Source organism: Rhinolophus sinicus, linkage group LG18, assembly GCF_036562045.2.
Source record: "Rhinolophus sinicus isolate RSC01 linkage group LG18, ASM3656204v1, whole genome shotgun sequence".
Classification (NCBI taxonomy): domain Eukaryota; kingdom Metazoa; phylum Chordata; class Mammalia; order Chiroptera; family Rhinolophidae; genus Rhinolophus; species Rhinolophus sinicus.
Genome location: NC_133767.1, coordinates 15,975,584 through 15,995,976, shown reverse-complemented (window position 1 = coordinate 15,995,976; position 20,393 = coordinate 15,975,584). Strand labels below are relative to the sequence as shown.

Sequence of the window (20,393 nt, the reverse complement as noted above, 5' to 3'; positions counted from 1 at the left end):
CCCTGATCTTCCTCTTACAGACTGGCCCTCTCTGGGGGTGGGATGCAGAGTCTGGGGATAGAGTGGGGGGCTTGCCATCGTTGGGGCCAGAGCAAGGAGAGGTGGGAGGCAGGTGCTTGTGATCTGGGGGCCGGTCAGGCCTGTGTTTCAACACATTGGCGGTGGGCACGGCCCTTCTGGACATGCCTCCAGCCCCTGTGTCTGGCAGGGCGGCCCTAATGTCAGATTCATGCTGGAGGCCGCTCCCACTGTGGTTATATGGTGTCCCCATATTCTGTGGCCCAGGGCTGCTCACCCAGCGTGGCCTCCACTGGGCCCCCGCCAGCCCCTGCAGGCACGATAGGCATCAGATGGCCTTCACAGCTCGCTGCGTCCCTCCCACCTCGGCCTGATTTGGCCTTTTCTACAGGTGGGGGTGGGGGACAGGTAGGGAGGGGTGCTCAGGGGACCCTTGGACCCAGCTAATCACTTCTTTCCCCCGGAGCTGGCCACACCTCCATGCCCACTCAGGAATGGCCCCTGGGAAGGCAGTTCCTGCCTGAGCCTGGCTCCCCAAGCTGGGCCAGCCGGGCTGGGGCCAGTCGGAGCAGGACCTGTGTGCCCCATTAACCGCACCAGGCGGCAGATAGCATCGGCCACCCACCCCTCCTCGGGGCGTTAAGAGGCAGTGTCCAGAGCAGGGGTACAGGCTGGCCAGGTGGGGTAGCGCCGTGGGTTGCAGACAGAGGCTGACCCACCCCCCACCTTCCAGGGGCTTCCTGGAGGGTCTGCAGGGGGCTGTGGCTGAGTTGGGAGCTGTCCGGAGAACGTTCAGGTCCTGAGTCCTTGGCCTCCCATCAGCTGGCACCCACATGTGTCTACTGCTCCCCGATTTCTCATCACCCACCGGACAGATGCAAGCCTGGCCCTGCTCGGTGGTGTCACCCCAGCTTTACAAGTGCAAAAATGGGATCAGAGCAACAGGATCCAGCCTGTACAATCTAGGAGGACAAGAGGGACCCCTGGAGGTCCTTCACCCTGGACTCTGGTCTGGCTGGGGGATGGCGGGTGGGGCCGCTTCACACACAGACATTTCCTCAGAGCCTCCTGAGGAGGGAGCCCACGACTGACCTTTCAGAGGGGTGAGGGGTGTGGACAGCTGTGGGTGCCCCCCTGGGGAGGGGCAGACTGAGCTGACCACAGTGGCATCCAGCCAAGCAGGGGCAGCGGGGAAGAATGTCTCAGAGGCCAGTGCAAAGGCCCCAAGGCAGAAATGTAGCAGCACTTGGAGGTGTGTGTGTGGGGGGGGAGTTTAGCAGTTGAGTGACAGGATTCCACAGAGCCCAGAGGCTCCACCCGCCTCCTCCCCTCTCCCCCACGTCCGGGTGGCCCCTCCCACTCCTTCAGGCTCTAGTTTCCAACAACAGAGGCTGCAGCCGAGCAGGGAACAGGGCCCAGGGCCTGGCCCCAGGTAGGAGACCCTTCCAGCTGGCCTCCCTGGGTAAGGGCAGGTGGAGAGGCCTGGACCCCTGCCTCAACCCTAAAGGGTTGGAAGTCTCCAGGATTTGTGTGGGGGCAAAGGGAAAGAAGGGTCACTTTCCCTGTGTTAAGTAAAGGAAGGCAGAAAGGGTTCTGTGGGCAGATGAGTGTGAGAAACACTTTTTATCTGTCATCCCCCACCCCTGCCTTGGCACATCTCAATACCCGTGAGCTTATTCAGGCCTCAGAGGAAAATCTATGGTGACCTTCATGGGTCTGTGTCTCCCCGAATTGTGTTCCAGGGACTATATCTGGGAAAATGGGACCTAGAGACACAGCTTGCTACTAGGCTCGCAGGTTGGGCCAGACTCAGGACCTGGTGGAACTGAGTTCAAATCCAGATCCCCCAAACTCCCCACATGCCTCAGTTTCCTCATCTGTAAAACAGGACATCAACACTGCGTGGAAGGGCACAGGGGGAACAGAGGTAGCTGCTACTTGGCACACAGTGGGGCCTCTTTCTCTTGCAGCCCCAAACTCTGACCTCCTGGCCTTTCCCACCAGTTGGCCAGTTGAGGGCCTGCACCTCACGCTGGACCCGCCTGGAGACCCCACTCCCTCCTGGGAGCCCCGGCTGCTCAGGCAGATCCCAGTGCCTGCAGGGGCTGGAGGGAGGCCCCGGGGCCTACACTGTTCCCCGGACGGCCTGCTCTTCCTGACGGCTGGGGCTGCTCCCTGCCTCCATGTGCTGGACCTCGAGGGACGCTCTGTCTGCCACCTGCCCTGCCGCGTGCCTGGGATCGGGGACTTTGTGCCAGAGGACGTCGCTGTGACAGCTGCTGGGCTCGTGGTGGTCAGCGACCTTGTCCATGGGGCTGTCCACACACTCCAGCATACCGCCCGAGCCCCCCAAGGCCGCTGGGTGACAGTGGGTACCTTCCTGGCCCCCCGGGGACTGGCTGTGGACGCCCTAGGCCGCTTCCTGGTGACGAACTATGTGCCGGGGGCTGTACACAGCTTTACATTGGGCCCCACCTTGGAAGCACTGGCCCCAGCCTCTGTGTTGGGTCTAGACGGCCCCTGCTGGGTGGGCCTGGGGCCCGATGGGGGGTTTGCCGTGAGCGAGGAGTTTGGGGATGTGCAGCTGTTTGGCAATGCCCACCAACCCCTGGGCGCCCTGGGGGGCCTGACGGGGCACACCTTTGGCAGCCCGGCTGGTGTGTGCACCGATGCGGAAGGTAGTGTTATTGTGGCAGATGAGCAGCGTCGTCAGGTGACCCTGTTCCCCAGGACTGGGGCACCTGTCTGCTTGGTGTCCAAGGGGCTGCGGCGGCCCTTGGGTGTGGCCTGTGTGCCCCAGAGTCGGCTGGTAGTGGCCGATGCAGGGGACAGCTACATCAAGGTGTACCAGTACTCAGAGCTGACCTGACCCAGTGGGCTTGGATGGCAGCATGGGGTCAGCCCTCAGGTCACCGAAACACCATGAAAGAGACACATTCAGGGCATCGGAGGGCTGCCGGCCGTGCCATCCTGACCCTGCACATTTTCTGAGCACCTGGTCTGGCTTCCTGGCTTCCTCTTGGAAAGGATTCAGACTTGGTCAGCAGGCATGAATCAGCTGCCTGGCAGCACCCCCTGCAAGGTTCACAGCCTCCAAAGTTGGTTCTCGCCATGCCCCAGCTCAGGGTGCCCCAGCGCTATCTGCCCCCATGTCTACCCAGGCCGTGGCCCTGCTGGCGGAGGGCCCAGGATGCCTGAGCTTTGGAGCCAACAGCTGAAGCCTGGAGGTATTTGGTGTGCTGGGCCAGCTGCCAGCTCTTACCCAAGCAGGATTTCCCGCCAAGTGCCCCAGCCCCAGTCTCCTAATCAGACACAGGCAGGCAGGGAAGGTGTGGCTGGGCTGAGTTGCACTAAGCTGGGCGGCCTGGGAAAGGGTGCGGCCCCTCACTGTCCCCCATCCTCAGAGGTGCCCGAGGTTCCGAGCCTCCTGCAGCTTCTCTGGGCCCATCTGAGGTAAGGAGGAGGCAGAGGGGGGCTGCCCTGGAAGCGCCCTGGGGTGGCACATGCCTGCATTGGGAGCCTTCATGCCCTTGGCCACTTCTCCCACGTGAAACCGTCTCACAGGCTGTCTGATCATTCATTTTCTCCTCTGTAAACCAGGACCACACAGCCCAAGTTCATGGGCGGGGGTGCTGGGAGGGTTATGGGCAGTGGTCCCGTCTAGGAGAGCTTTCCTATGGGGACACATGCCTGCTGCTTAAATACAGCAGGAAAGTGAGGCCCCAAGAGGGTGGGGAAGGGTGGGGTTACTCTGAGTCTAGAGCCCAGTCAGCTCCTAGTTCCAGCTAGGGGTCTCCAGGGGGAGGGGACAGTGGCTGGTCTGGGCCCTGAGAGCTGGTGAGGGGGTGCTCCTGTCTGTCACCAGGACTTTGGGGTCTGTGGTTCAGGCCATCACCTCTGAGAAGATCCCCTCCATAAGTGCCAGGCCTCTGTGGGAAGGGGGATTAAATGGATCAATCAATGTGAGGAAGTGTGTGCAGTAGATGCTCAATAAACATTAGTTGCTGCTGGTGTTAGGGGTATTGTTTCCTGGAGCAGGAGGGTCCAGAGACACCCCTTGACGATCAGGTGAGTTGGCTCCTGCCTCTGAGCTGGGCCTCCAGGGCCCAACAACTTCCTGGCCAGCCTGTCCCTAGGGGGACCTGGGGGGGAGGGGCTCCCCTCTGCGGAGACCAGTGTGTGAGGGGACCAGGCTAGGGCTGGGGCGTGAGCTCTTTTATGGGATCCCACGTAGGGTCTGGAGGTCATTTCACCCCGGGAGGGTGGGGGCGAGGCGAAGTACAGAACCCTCAAAAGCCAGGTCCACTGGGTCCCTCAGACGAGGAAACCCAGGGAGGTTTGGCGGCTGGGGGAAGGTGAGGGCTGGATGGCAGGGGTGTTACGGACGCTGCGGGTGGACTGGAGGGGGATCAAGGACGCTAAGCGGGGGCACAAGGTCACTGGGGGAACAAGAATGCTGCGGGGGCGTGAGGACAGGGACGCTGCGCAGTGGCGGTAACAAGGCCGCTGAGCGCGCATCACTGGCTCCGCAGTCGGGAACGTTGCGTGCACGGAACGCTTGGGCAAGGCCAGCGGGCAGCACGGGCACCTTTGGGGGCCGGACCGTCGCGCGGCAACGTCGGGAGCCCGCGGAAGGGGACTCGTGTCCCGCGGCGCATCGGCTGTGGGGCTGGGGGCCGTGAGCGCGCTTGTCCGCCCGGGCCCCCGCGACGTGGTCCCCAATCCTATCCTGACCCCGCCGCCCTCGGGCGCGGCCCCGGGGAGCAGCCGGTGAGCATTCGCGGGGAGGGCCGGCGTCGCGCGGCGTGACCTTGGGGAGCCGCCCCTCCTGGCCGGGGCTGGGGGCCCCGACTCCCCGGCCGCCGCGGGACCGACGCAGGCCAGGGAGCGGAAAGATCTCTCCGAGGCTCCTCCCGGGGCCGGCCCCGGCCTCCTGCCACTAGGAGCCTCTGTTTCATCGTCAGTAAAACAGGGACGTCTCCGTTTGCCGCCTCGAGGGGGCCTGCGACTTAGCAGAGCAGTGAGCGGCCCGCCAGCCCGCACAGCAGCCGGGTTCGCCCAGATCAGGGGGATTTGTGGCCGGGTGCGTGGGTGCTCATAGCGGGGAGTCTGGTCCCAGTGCCGTGCGGGGTGAAGGGCCTCGGAATGATTCCCTTTGATCCACCCCAGCTTTGGCCTCTTTGGAAGGGGATTCAGGGGTCAGTGGAGCTGGTTGTCAGCACTTTGTACTTGTCCTTGACGACAGCAAAGGGCAAAAAAGCAGAATCCTAGATTCAGGTCCATTCTTCTGAAATGAGAAAGAAAAAGCACTGTTCACACAACGTGAGAAAATTTTTTTTTTTTTAACACAAACGACATGGAGTGAAAAAAACGAATTCTTTTGAGCTATTGAGGAGGGAGCAGTGATGGGGAGGCTTCGCAGAGGAGGGTGTCAGCCAGTGAGCTGTCCCTGGCCAGTCCTACCCGGGCTGTTCCCTGGAAGGAGTTCACGCAGGGGGTGAAAGGCAAATGCAGCTTCTGCTTCATGAGGTAGCCTGTTGACCTTCAGTTCTGTGGGGAGGGGTGTCCCAGAGATGTGACTGATCTGTGAAGGGGCTGTTTCCTAAGGGAACTCGGGTGTCGTTCTTAACACGGGAGGCTTTTCCAGCCTTGTACCCCCCAACCCCCCTTTATCACAGTCTTGAAAGATGTGCACGTTGCCCAGTTACTGCCCTGCTTTTTCCCATCTGCACCTCTGCTATTGATTGCCTGCTCTTTCATCTCTTTCTGGCCGTCTGATCTGAGCAGCCTTCTCTGTGTTCGTCACTCCCAGAGGCTGAGGTGGAAGCTGGGGTGGGAATTTGCCCCATAATCTGTTAAGAGTTCTTGCTCACTGCCCCACGGATAAGAACACCAACTTCTGCCCTCTGCTCTTCCTTAGACATGAGGAGCTGCTGCTTTTTTTCTTTTCCTTTTTTAGGTAAACTTTGTAGATGAAGCATAATACACACAAAGGAAGTGCACAAGTTGTATGTGTACAACTCGGTTTTCCCCAAAGGGAACCCACCGTAGAGCCAGCTTCCCCCAGAGAAGCTGTCGCCCCAGAGCAGTTCTACTCCTTTTCCGACGGTAGCCATGAGCAGTTCTCCGTAGCTCCTGGGAAAGGGGTCCCCAAGCAGGGTGTGATGGTGTCCCTTTCCCTCCCACGATGCCATCAGGAGGGCAGCCCCTGCAGAAGGGTCAGGAGCACAAGTTGGCGCTGGATGCCCTTGATGAGGGTCACAGGGGTTTGGCCTGGGGCTGTTATGAGGCTCTAGCCTTTCCTGGCCAGCACCACTGTGGCCTGCCCTCCCTGGTCACTGGAGGAGGGGCATTTGGGAGTCCTGCTGCTGTCAGACTCAGAGGGGTCCTTTTCAGCTGGAACCCACAGCTGGGAGAGGCCCCTTTTACTAGCTGCCTGGAAGAGGCCTTGACCCTCCAGCCCCATGCTGGGCTCCTGCAAGGGGGGAAAGCAGCTGCACCAGTGGCCTCTTAACCCTGGTGTTTATGTCTCTGATGCTCCTCTTAGAGTCCCCTGGCCTTCAGGAAAAGGCTCCCTGTGCCTCCTACAATGTCACACTGCCCCCACATTGCGTGTCCCTCTCTGTACCTTGTCCCCATGGGCCTGGTGAGCACTAGAGCTCAGAGGCCCAGATTCAGTCCAAGGCCTGTGTCTGTCCCCCAGGTGTGGCCTCCAACGTGGGGGGTCTCAGCTCAGCGCAGCTGTTCTGTCCTTTGTGCCGAGTAGCTGCAGTTGGTGTCAGAAGGGGCATGCTCGAAGGTGAATGCCCTCAGCACCATGCGGGTGAGGTCCTGCTGCCATCTGGGAGGGGCTCAGGTGGGAGCATGAGGTGCTTGTTGAGAAAGCCTCATCCCAGGGAGCTTCCTGCTGGGCAAGTTAAGGCGCGGGTCCCACCGCGTGTAGGAATTGCAACCGCTTGGGATGCTGTTGCTGATGAGGCCGTGTGAAGGTAGTGAGGGGCCTGGAAAGCTTGCATCTCTCATCCTGAGACTAGACGACAGGGTCTCTCCATCCCCCAGGGCTGACCAACTTCTCCCACCCCCATTCTAGATAGCCACCGGGTTGGAAGAATAGTGCCCCAAGGAGGCGCTCGGCCCTGTTGGGAGCCCTGCCCTGAAGTGGCAGATGGATGGGCTCTCAGGGCAGGATGGGCGCGGCCATAGGCTGGAGGGTCAGGTGGAGGCAGAAGCCCCATGAGAGCTGAGCCTTCTCCCTGAGCACTGAGGCTCCTCCAGGGGCACGTCCCAGGCATCTTCTGAGGCGCCTGCACCAGTCGGTGCCCACAGTCGCCAACAGTGTCCACATGTCTGGTTTCCCTTAGTCCCGCGGCAATTTGTTTAAATTTCATCTTTATTCTTGCTGGCTTAGTAAGTCAAGGTTCGATAGACTTTTAATTTGTGTTACTTTGTTAATGAGATTGTACATTTATCCCCGTGCCACACATAAAAAAGCAAATCAGTTTCTTTAAAAACAGAAGTTAAACCTCTTGCTCAGTTCCACATACCCTGTGAGTGGTACTGAGCAGGTCACATGATCTTGCCCTGGGTCAGCCTGCTTCTCACTGAATTGGGGGAAAGCGTTGACCTGCCTCGGGTGGGGGTGAGGGGTGATTTGGGGCCTGTGCTCGCAGCTGCCCAGGGCAAAGGTGAGGGAAGCGCCCATGGGAGATGGGCAGCTGGGACACCCCCCCCGGCCTTCAGGATCAAACCCACAACGGGGTCACCCCAACCTGTGGGCCCTCTAGCCACGTAGACATGTCCAGCAGGGTATCTGCGCTACACACTGGCCAAGGCCTGCGGCCACAGCCCTGCCAGCCCCCCTGGGCCATGGAGGGCAGTGGCGGCGCAGCATGTCTGAGCTGAGTCTCCCCCGTCTCTTGCAGTGACCCCGGCATGGTGCTCAAGGCCTTCTTCCCCACGTGCTGCGCCTCGGCGGACAGCGGCCTCCTGGTCGGACGGTGGGTCCCAGAGCAAAGCAGCGCCGTGGTCCTGGCTGTGGTGCACTTTCCCTTTATCCCCATCCAGGTCAAGGAGTTCCTGGCGCAGGTGCAGCAGACCAGCCAGGTGGGCGTGGCCGTGCTGGGGACCTGGTGCCACCGTCGGCAGGAGCCCGAGGACAACCTGGGCCACTTCCTGGAGGGCCTGGGTGCCATCTTCTCCCATGAGCCCTGGCTCCAGCTGTGCCGGGAAAAGGGCAGCACCTTCTGGAGCTGCAAGGCCACGCGCTGGCAGGGGCCCACCACCCCCGGAGCCCCCAGCGAGGACCAGGTCATGATTGTCTTCTACGACCAGCGCAAGGTGCTACTGTCCCAGCTGCACCCGCCCGCGGTCCTGCCTGACCAGCAGGCTGGCGATGCCGTAGCCGGCACTACGGGCCTGGCTGCTGTTTTCCACACGGTGGCTCGCAGCGAGGTGCTCTTCCGAAGTGACCGGTTCGATGAGGGCCCCGTGCGGCTGAGTCACTGGCAGTCGGACGGTGTGGAGGCCAGCATCCTCGTGGAGCTGGCCAAGTGGGCCTCAGGGCCCATCTGCGTGCTGCTGGCCAGCCTGCTGTCCCTTGTCTCAGCTGCCAGCACCTGCCGGTAGGTGCCCCTGGGGCTGGGATGGGACGAAGTCAGGCTCCTGAGTCCAAGGCCTACCCCTCAGCATGCAGGGGACCCAGGCAGGCCTTTCCGAGGCTCATGGCTGCCCCTGTACCCCAGTTCCCCCGTGCTCCCTCCTCTGGATCTCAGAGGACATCCTGATGGTAGCTGTTCTTGTGCCGCGCGCTCCTGGCGCAGCACCAGGCTTTCTGGCAGCCTCAGCAGTTGCATGGGACCCACCAGGTAGGGGTGCTGGCTGCACCTCAGATGGCTCCAGCCCCCGAGGGGGAGACGAGTCGATGGACAGATCGGGCTGTCAGCCGAGGACCAGTGTTTGCCCTGCCTGGGAGTTGTTCGTCCTGAATATGCGCAGGCCTGCCTGCTTGCCTGGCCCCACACCACAGGAGAGGCAGCAGCAGAGGCCATGGGGTGCGTCCACTGTCTGACAGCCATGGGTGTGGGGTGGTAGTCCCCAACCACAGCCATTCTCTAGAATCACCTGGAACACTCCTGGCTCCGGGCCTGGCCAAGGGATTGGCAAAAGTCCCGGGGGCCCTGGGGAATTCTGGGGCAGCACCAGAGTGTTCTGGCTGCTTAACCAGAGGGCCTGGGGCTGGGCTGCAGGGGCCCCTCTCTCTGTGAGAAGCCGTCTCCCTGGTGGGGAGCAGCTGGGCTCCACTCTCAGGCAGCCCTTCCTCTTAGGTCCAGGGGTTCAGGTCATCTGGTTTGGAGACTGGTCTTGCCTGCTCACTAGGGGCTCTGGGAGCACTCAGGCCTGTCCTGAGGGCCCTTGGCAGTCATGTGTGGACAATGCCTTGGGTTATGGGGGCCATCGGGGATGGGGGGTTTCAGAGCTTCACAACTAAAGGAGTACGTGCAAGTGTGTCTGGGCCTGGTGCAATTTGGGGGAGAGAAAGTATGGGGACACAGCCCCAGAGAGCAGTTTCCAGGCTCTTGGCCTCACGTGGAAAGGTGCTGGCTCGGGTAGTAGATGGCCATCAGCTGTGACTAGTTGGCCATCAGCTGTAACCAGTTAGCCAATTAGCCACTGATACAACTGCCGTGGCTGCGCTAGGGGGTGGGTTGGTTGGCAGAGAAGCACTAGGAGGATTGAGCATCGTGTGGCTCCTGCTCCCTGTGTCTCCAACCAGCCGCCAGCGAGACTATAGCGGTGTGACTCCCCTACCTATGGCTCCGTGGGTGTTCCTTTTGGCCACACTGTGTCCTGCGTCCTTATGCGGGGAGCAAGAGCTGAGACCCCGCATGACACCCTGCATGACAGAAGGTTCTTAGCTTTTATCAGCTTTCAAAGGACCCAAGAAAGGTTAAGAACTGCTCACGTGCCCATCGGTCAGGTGTTGGTCATTGACTGGTGGTGGTTACGAGCACGGGAACGTTCGTTCACACGAGGCATGGCTGTCACTGCAGGAACGAAGCCCCCTGCCCGCTTCAGGGCAGGTGCCGGCTGCCTAGGGCTGCTCTGAGCCCGGGGAGACTGCTGTTCGGATGGGGTCTCTGTACAGACAGGACCAGGCCACCTTCCTCTTGATGGGAGTTGGGGGCGGGGGGGCATGCTGAATGCATTCATTCTTGGAATTGGTTCAAAGCCCCTTGGTTGGAGATGAAACTTAAACCTTTCAAAATCGAGACCTCTCCCGTCCTGAAAGTCCAAGCACACATTGGTTGGTGGCTCTGCATTTTCCACAAGCCCTTTCCATCCCCTGCCAGCAGCAAGGCTGTGAGTGGAAAGGGACCCTGGGCATGGCTGAGCTGTGACCCAGCACATTCTTCACCTTGGCTTGCAAGCATCTCTCCTCAACATTTGAAGGTCTGTGGAAGTGTCTTGGTGCTTCCTTTGCCTGCTGAGAAAGCAGCCTCGGGAGGCCAGGTCACCTGGAGACCCTTGACGAGGGTCACCCATCCAGCAGGGCAGTGCGTTCTCTCCACTCCTGGGGCACAGTCGTGGCCTGGTCAGAGCTCTGTGAGGTGATCAGCCTCCCGGTTACTGGTCGTGAGTGCACCGTGAACCTCGCCGGGCCGCCCACCTGGGCCCCCACTTGTGTCCCTGCCCTGCTGAGTTCAGGAGTGTGGCCCTCGGTGTTTGGGGCCCAGGGAGGACCCGTGCTGAGCCTGGCCTGAGGCTTCCTATCTGCACAGTGAGGGGTGTGGGCTACACTGAGGGGCCCTCGCTCCCTGGCAGGCAGGAGAGGCCCCGGGAGGCGCTGAAGGCCCATCCTCTCTGCTCCTTCACAGGGTCTTCAAGATGTGGCCACTGCCCTTCATCTGCAGCAAGCTCTCCACGTGCGAGCAGCTTAGGTACCGCCTGGAGCAGCTCACGCTCATCTTCAGCCCCCAGAAGGCCGAGAACCCCTCCCAGTGGATGAGGTGCGGGCCTGCCCCGGGTCTGTCTCCTCTCCCCCACCCGCTTCTCTGCCCCCAGCCCGTCCGTGCTGACCCTCTGACCACCCACTCCCGTGGGAACCCTCCTTCCAGGAAGGCCAACATGTGTGTTTCCGTGCTGCTCGACGTGGCCCTCGGCCTCACGCTCTTGTCCTGGCTCCACGGGAAAGGTCGCATTGAGCAGCTGGCCGATGCCCTCGTCCCAGTGGCTGACGTGAGTTGCTCGGGGTGCAGCCGGGTATGGACTTGAGCACCCGTTTCCTGGGGTGGGGTTGGGGCCCTTCCTGGGGCAGCAGAGGCCCCTCAGTCCCCTGGGAGCTGCTGTGTGGAGACGGGCCTGCCAGGTGCCCACCCTCCTTTGGCGGTTTATATCGCGGCTCCTGGCCTCCATCTTCCCTCCTAAAGGTGGCCATGTCTGGGGGCCACCTTGTGGTTGAGGCTTTTAGGGGGAACCCACCTCCCCCTGCCAGGCCTAGTGTCACGGTGTCCCTATTGCCTCCCCCTGCGTGACCGTTTCTGCTCTCCTGGCTCTTCGGGGCGACTGGCTTTTGACTTGGGTCCTCTGCGTGGTTGGCGTCATGGAAACCTGTGTGTCCAGGGCTGTGTGTGTGGTGGGGTCCTGGCCTCCCACTGAGGGGGTCCCATCGCCCCAGCATTGGCTCCATTGTTCTCGTGCTAAGAGCCAGAGGCACCCGCTCATCTGCCGTACCCCGGGACTTGCCCCTCGATGCTGGGCAATGTTTCCAGGGCCTGTGTGCTGGCCCCTCGTCCCCACCATGGCCATCCTTCTAGGGCCCACCTGCATTTCCACACCGGCTCCGGGCCTTCAGCTGCTCCGCCTCCCATCCTCAGCGCCTAGGGCCCTGTCGCTTCTGTTGGGAGCTCGTCTCCTGCGTAGGGCAGGCACTCTGGCCCCTGGGGCTACACCCCAGCCTCTGTGGGGGTCTCTGTGGTCCAGGGCCGAGGCCTGACTGGGGGCCCATGTGGACCCAGCCTCTGCCAGCTGTCCCCAGCGTCTAGCCATGGGTGTTTACTGGGCCGGACCCTGTGGGCAGGAGTCCTCCCAGGCTGAGGGTCCCCACAGCGTCTCGAGGTGGCCTGGCTGAGAGGAAGGAGGAAGGAGAAAGGAAGAGGTGGGGGTTAAGAAGGGGGCTTGGCTGCCACACCTGCTTGTCTATACTCTGCCTGTTGACCAGCTTCACCCTAGACCTCCCTTCTGCAAAACTGCTACAAAATATAAATATTTAATTTAAAAATGAAAGCCTCTTCCTGCCGCCAAGCTCTTATCCTTTAAATATTAAATGAGCTCTATTTATAAAGAACGTTCTGTTCCTCTTCTCACTGCTCCTGACATGGCTGAAGCCTTCACGCAGTGCTGGGAGAGGCCTGCCAGGCGGGCAGGGGGAGGGGGTCGTGGCAGACCTCTGACTGGGGCAGGGAGGTCACACCTGGGTGTCAGCATCGGTGATGAGGCTGACAGGCAGAGGGCCTGCCCACTGGGGCCAACACGGCCCCCCTGGACGTTGGCTTTCCTCCCGGGGCAGCTAGGATGCTGGTCAGCTTCTCTGCTTGCTTATGAGGCTCTCTGTGCTGTCTCTGGCCCTCACTGCCATTGATCTTGACTCTGAGCCCTCATCTCTCCTTCCCTCTAGAGGACCCTCCAGCCCTCCTACCTGCTGTCTGGGCCCCGATGGGCTTCACACCCTCATTTTCACCTGAGTTCACCCACCCAGGGCAGGTGGTGGGGTGGGTCCTCGGCAGAGGAAGACTGGCTGGGCCCACGGGCTCCCCCTGCAAGGTTCACAGTGAACCTGTGTCTGTCCCACATCCTGTCACCTGGGCCAAGGGCTCCCATGGATTCAGAGCGGTGCCACGGGGGAAATGATGCCTCATTTGGAGGTTGATGCCCAGCAGGGGCCACGTGTCCAGGGGCCAGGGGCAGACTGTTGGCCTCACAGGTCATGCCTCTCGGCCCTGCATCCCAGAACACCTTTGAAGAGGTGTTCCACGGCCAGACAAGTGTAGGACACCCCGTGTGCCCATCGTGATAGGAGACGGCATCCAGACACCTGGAGGAGGGAGCCCGGTCTACCTTTGCCCTGCACAGATGGGCTGGCCAGTGTAGAGCCATTTAAGGACAGCATGCCCCTCTGTGTCCTCGCAGCGCGTGGCCGAGGAGCTGCAGCACCTCCTGCAGTGGCTAATGGGCGCGCCCGCCGGGCTCAAGATGAACCGGGCGCTGGACCAGGTGCTGGGCCGCTTCTTCCTGTACCATATCCACCTGTGGATCAGTGAGTGCTGGCGGGTGGGCGGCGGGCCTCAGGGCTCCCCCCGGCTCCAGTGACCCCTGACGTGGCTCCCAAAGCCTGTACCCCCAGGGACACAAGCCCTGGCTGAGGAGGGCGGTGGACTCCAGGCCTGGTGCTGCCCCCTGGGTCCCTGCTTCCTGCCCTTCCAGCATCCTGTGTGTGCGAGTCCCGCTGTGCTGGGCTGGCTGCTCTGCCGAGGGATGGCCAGCGGCGCAGTCTGTCATCATAGTTACCAGGAGTGTCAGGCGCCATGCTCAGTGAGGCCGTGGGGGGGCCAGGACCCCCCTGGGCACCCCCTCAGGGTTCCCCCATCCCACCAGGCTACATCCATCTCATGTCCCCCTTCATCGAGCGAATCGTGTGGCACGTGGGCCTGTCCGCCTGTCTGGGCCTGACGGTCTCCCTGTCCATCCTGTCGGATATCATCGCTCTCCTCACTTTCCACATCTACTGCTTCTACGTCTACGGCGCCAGGTGGGGTGCTCCCTGCCCCCGCAGGCGTCCTGCTGCAGCCCTGGCTCCTGGGGCTGGGAAGGCCCGGGGGTGGTTTGGTGCCCCGGCCTGGCCCTGACGGCACCGTGTCCTCCAGGCTGTACTGCCTGAAGATCTGTGGCCTGTCCTCGCTCTGGCGCCTGTTCCGAGGGAAGAAGTGGAATGTTCTCCGCCAGCGGGTGGACTCTTGCTCCTACGACCTGGACCAGGTACTGGGCAGGACTGCAGGGCAGGGGGCACCTGGCCCCACCAGGCCAGCGTGACCTACAGGTGACTACCTCCCAGCTCCAGTCCAACCGTCCCCTCTGAATGCGCCTGGCCATGTAGCTGATTGGGCACCCGAGGGGGCAGCCACGCTCCTGTCCTGCAGCTCACCTGCAGGGTCGGCGGGAGACATGGGGGACGTGGGGAGCCTGCAAGGGGCAGGGTGCATGTGGGGCCCTCAGACACTGCCGAACCTTACATATGGGAGACAGACCCTGCCCTCAAGAGGCCCTGCCCACTGGACGGCGGCACGAGAGGTGCTCTGGGCACAGGGCCTGGCTCTGACTCACCTGCTAGCTTGCTCACACCTGAGACCCAGACCCTGAGCGCTGCTATCCAGGGTATGCTGTGCTCTAATTTTCACAGCCCCTCCGTCTTCCGTGTGCGTGGCTGCCCACCCTACTGGCTGGTCCTGTCTCCTGTGGGTCACCGAGCCTGGAGGGCACATAGTCATAAACCCTCAGTACTGGAGACAGCTGTCGAGAGCTGGCTTCCCCGAGTTGCCTCAGGAAGCAGGTGTCCCACCAGCGGGTGTCCCATTTCTGCTCAGTTACAGGCTGGGCTTGCTGGGCACGGACGGCAGGGGCTGACCTGCGTGGCTCCAGCTCATGCTGATGCCCGTGCCCCCTTGCCCGGCAGCTGTTCATCGGGACTCTGCTCTTCACCATCCTGGTCTTCCTGCTGCCGACCACGGCCCTGTACTACCTGGTGTTCACCCTGGTGAGCCATGGGGGGCTCTAGGTGGCACCGGCCAAGGGGCTTTGCCTGCAGGGCTTAGAGTGCTGACTGCCATCTCCACCTGCCAGCCGGCCAGTCATGGGCAGGCCACCCCCTGGCTGCAGGCCATGTAAAGGATGGCTGTTCCGGACCCTGGGCAGTGTGTGCTGGGTCCCGGAGTGGGTAGGGGTCCACCCTGGGGGGCACGCAGGGAGGGCAGGACCCCTGGTGGGCAGCTCATGGTGGTGGTCTCCCCTTAGTGCCTGGCCTGGGGGGACTCACACAGCAGGAGGGGAGCAGTCCCTAGGTAGCCTGGGTGGGGGGCCAGGGGCTCATTCCCCGGGGGTGGAACAGCATCTCCTCTGGCCTGGCGGGAGGGCCGACCACTCCTACCTGCTGCTGCCCGGTGTCCTTGTGCTTGGGCCTCAGGTTCAGGATGTGGGGGGGTGTCCGTGCCCTCCTCAGAGTGGGAGCCATGCTCTCGCAAGGCTCTTGAGTCCCTTGGTCACCCTTCACTGTGGCCGCGGACCCATCGGGCTGCTCTGCGCATGGGCATGGCTCTGGCCGCAGCCCCGGCTCAGAGGCCCTGGGCGCCGTCTGTGCTGCAGCTCCGGCTCCTGGTGATCACCGCGCAGGGCCTCATCCGCCTGCTCGTCGGCCTCATCAACTCCCTGCCGCTGTATGCGCTCGGCCTCCGGCTCTGCCGGCCCTACCGGCTCGCAGGTAGGGCTGTGTGCTGCGTGGGCGGGAGCCCGCCTGCGGGGCCCTGCCGAGGCACCGACTGCACCCTGTGTGCCGCCTCCTGCCTGAAAGCGGTGGTGTGGGGGGGCGGGTGGTCCTAGGGCATCCGCTAGACCAGCTGCCTGCAGTGAGGGTGGGGGGAGGGCCCCGCTGGTGCTTAGGTTCAGAGGCCACAGAGACGGTGGTCCTTCCTTTTTATCACCCTTTTCTGTGACAAGCGTGAACATCTGCCTTGAGGTCTGTCCACAGTGGTATAGCTGGTGCCTGCATGTGGCTCAGAGAAGACGAGTCCCCGTGTGGTGGTGGGTGTGTGGGGCTGTGTGTGCCTGCTGGTGCCCCGTCAACTTTGGAGGGGACAGGCCAGGATGGGGGGTGCTGGGCTGGCCAGATCTGTGTGAGAAGAGTGTCCTTCCAGACCACTACTTGTTGGGACAACACCGCCATCCCCTCTGTAGGCAGCTGCCCATTTGCATGCTGACGCCAACCACTCGTTTGGCCACATGCTCCTGAGAGCCCACTGCAGACCTCGGGAGGCCGCTGCCCTGGTCACAGGGTTGTGGGTCGGTGCAGGGGCTTTGAACATGTCAGGGAACCTGGGGAGTTTCAGTACAGCCCCCGTCCAGCAGCTGTTCAGATGGCCCACGAGGCGACCACAATGCCCAGGAGGCTCTGCACCCAGTTTACAGCTGGGCAGCTTGGGGCTCACCCCAAAGCACATGGTGGCTGTTCCCAGCCAGCTCCGAGCCAGAGGACATAAACACCGGTGCTCCATGGGCTTTGGACGAAAGACCCGCCTGCTGGATGCCCTGAGAGCCTCTTTCCAAGGCACTTTGACCACAGATGGCGAGGCCAGGGCCCCACCTCCTGTGCTGCCCGTGCTCGCTCAGCCCCGAGCCTCCACGCCCACCTCAGAATGCCAGGTGGAGAACTTGAGACACAGCACGCTCCTCCCCCAGACCCTGGCTCACGGCCAGAGCAGAGTTGTTTTAACTTCACATGAAAGGCCACAGATGCAGCCGCCTCCTCTCTCACCCGAGTTTGCCGTGGGGCCTCTTCATCAAATGATAATTAGCTCCTGTTTCTCTTCAAAAAAATCTTCCGCCTGGGAATCCCCAGGCTTGGGGGTCCAAACTGCAGGCTGGTGCATGGTGGGTCCCAGTTGGCCACGTACAAAAAAGTTAGAAGGTTTGTAGATGCCAGCAGGACAGCTGCCACCCTTCCAATGCCTGTTGGTTCTGTGGGAAAACCCACGTCCCATTTGGAAAGCAGCAGAGGCTGCACCCGTGCGGCCCAGGCCGCACCCCTGCGAGCCAGACACTGGCTTTTTGCGTTAGGTGGAGTTGCAGGAGGCTTAGCTAGTGGCCCAGCCGCGCGCTCAGAGGCAGATGGGAAGGACGGGAGGGGCGGAAGAGCGCAGGCAGCCCGTGCCCAGAGACGCATGGGCCTTCACTCCCAGAGTGCCGCTGCCCACACCTGTCCTTGCGGACACACAGCAGGAGGGCTGATGGGGCTGGGGAGCCCTGAACGGCCACTGCCCTCCCTCCTGGACACTTTGCTGTCCTTGCAGCTGGCGTGAAGTTCCGAGTCCTGGAGCATGAGGCTGGCAGGCCCCTCCGCCTCCTGATGCAGGTAAGGCCGCTGCGGACCTCATGCTGCTGCTGGTGGACAGACCCCCTGCTCGCCATGTCCCAGGGCAGCTGGGACCAGGCACCTGTGCGCTGTCCTGGGTGGGGCATCACAGGCCTAGGGTCAGGTAGGAGAGCCCAGCATGACTGAGGGATGGGGCCCAGGGGTAGACCACCCCCCAAAGCCTCTGGGCACCATGACGGTCTCTGCCTGGAGCCTTCCCCAGCAGGGCTGTGGACGGGCTCCCCTGCACTGGGTCAGACGCCTTTGGCCGCCTAGGGCTCCTGCCTGGTTGGCCCTGCATTTCTGTCTCCTGCCCTGGGCCCCACGAGCTCTTGGTCCAGGAAGAACAGCACAGATTTGGCAAAGGCCTCAGGACACATGGTTCTCTGTTGGGCTCCTTTATCTGAAACAGTCTGGAAGCCCCCGACCTGCGGAGGGAACAGGTTACTAGCCATGTGACCCACTAGGTGTCTCCCTGGGTGCCAGTGTTGGGTCCAGGCAGGCAGGGTTGGCCTGAGGGTCACTGGGAGAGGTCAGATGCTGAGGCAGCTGGGGCCCTGTGTGGTTTTCCCGATGTTCAGTGTGTTCTGAGTCCCACCAGAGGTGGCTGTGGGGAGCTACGTGAGTCCTGGAGTGGAGGGGGCTGCACCTGCCAACCCAGCCCGCCTCCTCCCTGCAGCCTGCCCAGAGCAGAGCATTCCCTCCGGAGCTGCTCACCCTGCCCCGTGGCCCACAGGCGAGAGCCCGTCTGGCACGGAGCTGGCCCAACCCCACAACTGTCAAGCCCAGGGCCCCACCCTCCCACCCATGAAGGCTTGCGAGGCCCCAAGAGCTTGAGCCCCAGGGCATTGGGGCCATGCCCAGGCTGACCACTGCCCTTGTGCTTCCAGATAAACCCCCTGTCCTATGGTCGCGTGGTGCACACTTACCGCCTGCCCCGCTATGGCTGCCACCCCACGCACTCCTGGGGCTCCCTGTGTCGCAAGCTGTTCTTCGGGGAGCTCATCTACCCCTGGAGGCAGAGAGAGGACAAGCAAGACTGAGGGACCACGGCCACCAGCCCACCCAGCATCACTGCTCGGCCATGGTCAGCCCTCCACCACGCCAAGTCCTATGGCATTGACTGTCGGGCAGTACGTGGCCCTGCTCTCTGCCCTCCTTGCCCCGTCGTCTGGGGCCTCCACAGGTCCTGCGGGGCCCTGCCTGTCGCATCTCCTCCTGACTCCGAGGTTGAAGGTCATGGGGGTGGTGAGCAGGATGATGTAGGGCTGGGTGGCCGGCAGGTCAGCCTGCTTGCGCTCCGTCTTGGACCCACCTCCGATCTGTTGCCTGATGCCCACCAGCCCCACAGGCCTGCCAAGGCGTCCCTTTGGCCCCAACTCAGGCCCCGACCTGCCTGGGGAGGGTTTTCAGAGCTTAAGCTCTGCTCACCATGCCCTTTCCCAGTGGGGTGAGCTGGCAGGTCACCCAGCCATGCGGTAGGTGGAGGGACCCCTCCCAGAATGCACTCCGCAGTCCTTGAGACTCTGACTCCCAAGCATCCTTCCTTGTGTTGTGGGTGGATGTACCCTTTCCGTAAACATTGGAGGCCATGTCTGCTGTAACCCAGAGTCCAGGGAACGGCCATGCCCCTAGGGAGAACATGCCCCGAGGAAACGGACAGGCAGGAACTTCAGGGTTCCCAGTGGCCCTGCCCTTACCTGGCTAGCCTCTGCCCTCGACGGTCCCAGCCTTCTGCTTCTCCAGAGGGCCAGGAGGACACCAGGAGAGCCTCGCACTGAATCGGCAGGTGAGGAAGGCCCAGGCACGCACCAACTGCTGCTCACCAACAGAGGGACCTGCTCCTTAGGGCGCCTCCCCGGCACTAGCCACCATGCAAAGACAGTGTGTGTGGGGCTTGCTGCCACCCCTGTAAAAGCTGTCTGCAGCTTTGGGGTGGGGGTCACTGGGTGTGTTGCCCATCCTGGGGTCTGCTCTCTGTGAAGACCACCTGTTGCTCAAGGTATGGTGCACACGCAGTGACCCCTTGGAAGGCAAGTCCTTGCCACCCATTCCTCGTCCGCTGGACACATGGGCCAACCAGGCTGTCCTTGGAGTGACACACTGGGGTGTGGTTGCTGTGATGACATGCGTGTTCCCTCAGCACAGATCTGCTCTTCAGGAAGCCCTGACTCTCGTGTGGCTTCTACCTCGCACACACCGCTCTGCGCCTGGTCAAGTGAGGCTGCGCTTGGCTCCGTTCTGACAACTTATTTTCCTGATGTATTATTTTTTTAACAGCTTTATTGAGGCATATCTTATATATCATAAAGTTCACCCATTTTGAGTGCACAACTGATTTGTAGTAACTTTACCAAGTAGAATGACCATCACCAGTTTTAGAACATTTTTATCACCCCAGAAAGAAATCTGTACCCCTTACGTAATCACTCACCATTTCCCCTACCCCAGGCCCTGGCAACCACTAATCTACTGTCTATGGATTTGCCTATTCTGGACATTTGTCATAAAGCGAATGTAGCACTTATCAGTACTTTATTCCTCTTTATGGATGAATATAGACTAACGGATGTACCACATTTTGTTTATCCGTTGACCTATTGATGGATGTTTGTGTGATTTCCACCTTTTGGTGATTGTGAATAATGCTGCTGTGAACATTCATGCATAAGTTTTTTCTGCGGACGTTATGTTTTCATTTCTCTGGCAGTGGAATTGCAGTGTCATATGGTACTTTTATGCTTAACCTTTTGAGTTACTTATAAGTTACATGTCCTATGTGAATATGTTCTCATTACAAATAAGGAAGAGAAAATCACTCTTGATCCCCAACCTCAGAAGAAAACAGTGCTGTCCCTTTGGAGAGCAGCCTTCCAGACCTGATTCTGCACAAACATTCCGTTTCTATGTAAATCTAGAATGAAATGATTTGTTAGTTTGCAGCATAAATGTTGAAATGACACTGGACATACTGTACTGTCATTTGATTTCTTCTCTTTTCACATCAGTGCTGTCTGCACCTTATGTTGGTCACCTGGTTGATTTAACAGCTCCCTGTCTGGGGACTCTGGATGGTTTCCTGACTTTCATCATCATTGCAACGGCTGCTGTGAAATTCCTTGAGTACTTTTGCAAGGACTTCTCTATGTTAAATCAGAAGCAGAATCATTAGCCTGTCCAACCACCCTCCCTGAGGGCTGTT

General features: G+C 61.1%; 2 protein-coding genes across 4 annotated transcripts; both read left to right on the top strand.

Moving 5' to 3' along the window:
• Positions 1-1,040: 1,040 nt before the first annotated feature.
• NHLRC4 (NHL repeat containing 4) lies at positions 1,041-2,933 on the top strand. Its single transcript, XM_074323077.1, has 3 exons — positions 1,041-1,047; positions 1,394-1,450; positions 1,989-2,933. The coding sequence occupies exons 1-3, from the start codon at positions 1,041-1,043 to the stop codon at positions 2,885-2,887; spliced, it is 963 nt and encodes a 320-aa protein (XP_074179178.1). The 3' UTR covers positions 2,888-2,933.
• Positions 2,934-3,067: 134 nt separating this feature from the next.
• PIGQ (phosphatidylinositol glycan anchor biosynthesis class Q) lies at positions 3,068-20,158 on the top strand. Of its 3 annotated transcripts, XM_074322571.1 has the most exons (12): positions 4,649-4,788; positions 4,983-5,101; positions 7,941-8,639; positions 10,893-11,024; positions 11,133-11,253; positions 13,204-13,330; positions 13,669-13,822; positions 13,938-14,049; positions 14,744-14,824; positions 15,430-15,544; positions 17,130-17,191; positions 18,082-20,158. In XM_074322571.1, exons 3-12 carry the CDS (start codon positions 7,951-7,953, stop codon positions 18,232-18,234), a joined length of 1,746 nt encoding a protein of 581 aa, XP_074178672.1. In that variant the 5' UTR covers positions 4,649-4,788; positions 4,983-5,101; positions 7,941-7,950; the 3' UTR covers positions 18,235-20,158. The 3 variants fall into 3 exon arrangements, with proteins under 3 accessions (XP_019611794.2, XP_019611795.2, XP_074178672.1); XM_019756235.2 differs by lacking the exons at positions 4,649-4,788; positions 4,983-5,101 and adding an exon at positions 3,068-3,471; XM_019756236.2 differs by lacking the exon at positions 4,983-5,101 and having other exon boundaries at positions 4,617-4,788.
• The last annotated feature ends 235 nt before the right edge of the window (positions 20,159-20,393 follow it).

Bases quoted from the DNA above. Each gene is read 5' to 3' on its own strand.
- PIGQ (XM_019756235.2), top strand. From the start codon at position 3,068: ATGAATCAGCTGCCTGGCAGCACCCCCTGCAAGGTTCACAGCCTCCAA. The intron at 13,823-13,937 runs GTGGGGTGCTCC...CGTGTCCTCCAG, and splicing joins TTCTACGTCTACGGCGCCAG to GCTGTACTGCCTGAAGATCT. The intron at 14,825-15,429 runs GTGAGCCATGGG...TCTGTGCTGCAG, and splicing joins ACTACCTGGTGTTCACCCTG to CTCCGGCTCCTGGTGATCAC.
- NHLRC4 (XM_074323077.1), top strand. The intron at 1,451-1,988 runs GTAGGAGACCCT...TTTCTCTTGCAG, and splicing joins GGCCCAGGGCCTGGCCCCAG to CCCCAAACTCTGACCTCCTG.